The sequence below is a fragment of the Gossypium hirsutum genome, chromosome A08 (genome assembly GCF_007990345.1).
Source record: "Gossypium hirsutum isolate 1008001.06 chromosome A08, Gossypium_hirsutum_v2.1, whole genome shotgun sequence".
NCBI classification, from domain to species: domain Eukaryota; kingdom Viridiplantae; phylum Streptophyta; class Magnoliopsida; order Malvales; family Malvaceae; genus Gossypium; species Gossypium hirsutum.
The window spans coordinates 113,779,160-113,783,328 of NC_053431.1; the positions used below are offsets into that span (position 1 = coordinate 113,779,160).

General features: G+C 31.1%; 1 protein-coding gene across 1 annotated transcript; it reads right to left on the bottom strand.

Annotated features, from left to right (window-relative positions):
- Nucleotides 1–377: 377 nt before the first annotated feature.
- On the bottom strand, nucleotides 378–2,288 carry LOC107918298 (protein BUD31 homolog 2). The gene is made up of 4 exons (XM_016847824.2): nucleotides 2,012–2,288; nucleotides 1,454–1,555; nucleotides 1,149–1,336; nucleotides 378–733 (listed from the first exon to the last, which is right to left on the bottom strand). Exons 2-4 carry the CDS (start codon nucleotides 1,545–1,547, stop codon nucleotides 578–580), a joined length of 438 nt encoding a protein of 145 aa, XP_016703313.1. The 5' UTR covers nucleotides 1,548–1,555; nucleotides 2,012–2,288; the 3' UTR covers nucleotides 378–577.
- Between the last annotated feature and the right edge of the window lie 1,881 nt (nucleotides 2,289–4,169).

Here is a 4,169-nt window from a genome sequence, read left to right on the forward strand (position 1 = left end):
AATTTTGAGGGACCTTGGGACACCACAGAAAACCCAAAAATGTCACCATACCAAAAAAGCAAAGAAAATTTCTGTAATGATTTCATTAGCAAATGGTTTTTGCCAAAATGATCAGATAGTGGGTTATTTAGCCATCAACAAACCTTCCTATCCTTGTTTGTGAAGGGCTACTAACCCAGCCAGCAATCAACCCACAAAGACCAGGACTTGTCTCATTACACACGCCTGCAATGTGCCACACTCATGGCCCCCTTGCTCTAACATTCAAAGGCACACTTATATATCATCATGTACAGCAAAACCTGGAGAAGAAATACAGGTATTTCTAACACACTCGAGTTTTAAACATGAATCACTGTCACCAAAGTAATACAATATGATAACAATTAAATCAGATAGCTCTTTCAGCAAAGTTGTGACACAGGATCTCCAAGACATAGCATTTTCGCAAGGATTCAGATTCAGAAACTACAGCAGTGCAAATAAAATTACAGAAATTAATGAGCAGTGTGGCAGCAACTACAGTTTAAACTTCTCTCATTGACTTAGAAAACTAGGGAAAAAGAACAAGGTGAATCTAATCTCCGCTTGCACAGCCCTTGCATCCACAATGGACACATTCAATAACCTTTTCCTCCCTTAAATGCTTGGGCACTCGGCAGACACAAGTTGTAGCAAAGTTGTGATCCCGTGGCTGCATACATCTCAAACAGCACAAACGTTCGTAACCCGGCTGCCATAAATAAAACAAGAAACCATAAACATATACTACTACAAGATTGAATTGAAATTTCAGAAAGATGGAGTGCAAGAGAGAGAAGGAAAAAGAGAATATTGAAGTGTGAGGTGTGGTGTCTGCGATATGAATGTATGTCAACCTATGTAACCAGACAAAAAGTTGACAAATTCTCAAATTTTGAATTGAAAAAACAGCCCTTAATACAAAAGGAGTAAATAATCAAACACCATGAGATACAATTAAATGGTTTGCCTAATGTCCGTAGCCACATTAACAATATACTATACCATCCAACATTAATCTATATAACTAACAAATGTTTCAAACATGCAAGTCTCATATAAGTAAAAATCGGATTGGAGGAATACTCAAATGCAAGTGAAATAAGATGTGCAAGGAGCATGCTAACCTTCTTCCATTTAGCAATAAGGTTGCGGTCAGCATAGCCTTGATCCAAGCAGAACTCATACAATTCCTTTGATATTTCCTTCCTCCGATGGTATAGGTCAAAAATGTAGCGGCTCTTCTGATGTGCAATTTTGAAAATAGGCCACAACGTCTCACATTTTCGCTTACCATCGTGAGGATCATTCTCAGCTGTCCAAAGAGTTGATAATTAGTTAATTACTTCACCATATTATGACAATGACAAAGATAATACTAAATAAATAAAGTAAAGTATTGAATGTTTAAGTTTGATGCAGAAGAACCCACCTTCTCTCATCTTTGCTTGTAGTTCACGGAGGGTAGGCTCAATCAATTCCCATCCTTCCGGATATTTTACACGGTTTGTCTTCACCTTCGGCATTGTTCTACCTGTCATTGATGCCCATCACAAAATTACTACCATATAAATTTTTCTACTAATTTCATCATGCCAAGAAATCAAACCTCTTACTAATAACTTACCAATCACGACTTATTTATTAGTTCTTTAGCTTCTATACAAGGAGCTAAAAGGAGGTTTAGGTAAAAGCAGAGATTCCCCAAATTAAAAGAAAAAAACTATATTCCTTTTGGAATTAGGGCAGAACCTTTGTTCGCATAACCCTATCTTTTCTATATAACTTTTTTTTTTAATTTTCGGGTTACTAATACGATTGAAAGAACGGGGGGTGAAAGGGTTTCAAACAGCGGTGTGAACAAATTTCACCTCAATAGCGGCGCCAGCGATAACGGTCTGTGCTATTTCCGCTAAACCAAGGCATAACTCAAAATCTGGTGACTCAAGTAGAAACCTTGAAGGTTAAATTTAGGGTTTTGAAAAATTACCTTATACAATTTCCCGATATCGTCTGTACGAAACTTGAAGGCAAGAGAGAGCTCGGGTCAGGGACTGGTGGCGGTGGAGGAGAGGGATCAAAAGAAAGGAGAAAGATAGAGTCGCTCGGGAAATTTTAAAGGAAATTTTAAGATGATATATATTTTATATGGAGAGATATTAAGAATTTAAATAAAACTTGTATATAAAAGGGTTATTGTAATTTTGGGCCTTCTTTCGTCACTCAGATTTAGAGTTCTCCATAGGAATCAGGTTGGAGTCCAACCTAATAAAAACTCATTTTTTAGGTTTTGGCTTGACTTAACCCGAAAATAGATTTAAAATTTTATTTAAGTTCGACTCGAATAAAAATATTAAAAATTAAATTCGGTTGGTTCATATTAAAATTTTTATATTAATTTTTATATAAAAATAAATTTAAAAAATATAATACATCAAATACACTAAAATATTAAAATAAATGTTTTCTAATAAATGGAAAGAAAATAAAAAAAATATTCATAACTAACACTAAAATAAGTGCAACTCAACAAGCAAATAATTCTAATATAGTAGCAAAATGAATAATAAAATAGGAGTTATATAATATTCAAACAATAACAACAAAATAATAACAATATAATAGTGAAATGATAGCAAAACAATAAAAAATTGTAAAAACAAAAAAGCAACAATAATTTTTTTTGCAAATTCGGGCCGGGCCACGCTCGAGCTAAAAAATTACCCCAAGCGCAGCCCGTTTAAAGTATTTTTTTTTGTTCAAGCTTATTTTTCAAGCCTATATTTTTGTCAAAATCCTCCCACTTTTATACCTTTATACTAACTCCGTTAGTTTTTATTGACGTGACATTGATGGTTAATTCGATGGTGATATGTGACAATTTCTTAATATGACACATGACAAACATAAGTTAATTTTTAAAAAAAACTTTAAAAATATATAAATTAATTTTAAAAAATATTTTTTCACATCAAGAATAAACGTAGATAAATGATTGTCCAGAATTAGATTGACATTTTAGTAAGTTTATATATTTTTAATTTATACAAAATATAAGTTTTTAGGTTATTATTATTTTAAAAAATTTATAAAAATATAAATTTATAAAAATAATAAAAAGCATTTAATATTTTGAAAAATGTATAAAAAAGTTGCAATATAATATATATAAATTTAAAATTTATAAATATATAGAAATATATAAATATAAATTTATAAAAAATATATGAAAGAATTAAAATCACATCTATATTGAATATGAACACTGATTGTCTAGATGCATTTGAATTTGAACAATCATTTGTCTAGATCCATTATTTGATTTAAAAAAATATACTTTTTTATTAATTTATATATTAAAAAAATTATATAATTTTAATTTCAAAATAATAATAACCTAATATTTTATAATAAAAAATTAAGAACATATAAACTTACTAAAAATGCACCTAGAATGAATACAAATGAATGAGTGTCTAGATTCAGATGTAGCTGGACAATGCTTAGTCCAGGTTCATTCTTGATATGGAAAAAAATATTTTTTATTCATTTATATTATAATTTTTTTTAATTTATATTTTTCACGTTTCATACTGATAGGCTAACATATATTATCATTGGATTGGCCATCAATGTCATGTCAGCACAAACTAACGATATTAGTGTGAAGGTACCAACTTAGATAACAAAATACAAGTTTAAATATCAAATAGGTAATAAAAAAAACAATTTAGGTATCAACCAAATTGGGATACAGTGTGGAAGCTCAACACTCCCCCCCCCCCAAAAAAAAAATCAAATCTTTCATATGGAGAGCATGTTATAATTCGCCAGCCTCTAACAAAAATTTGGTTCAAACACATCAAAAAGGGAAGGGTCGCTCGTAATGTGGGTGGTATGTGAATCTAAATCTTAGAACACATCGTTTTCTTTTGTCCAATTGCTTAAGCGACTTGGAGAGCTTCAACTTTTAGTATAACCCATCTCTAATGGGATTTATTTCATTTTTTAAATGGTGGATGAGAATTAATATCAAGGTTCTGAATTTCAGTGAGATTTTGCGAATGGCCCTCATTGCTTGGTTATTTTAACATCCCAAATTCATATTTAATTTTTATGACCCTTATTAATCAAGTAAGGACTCAAGA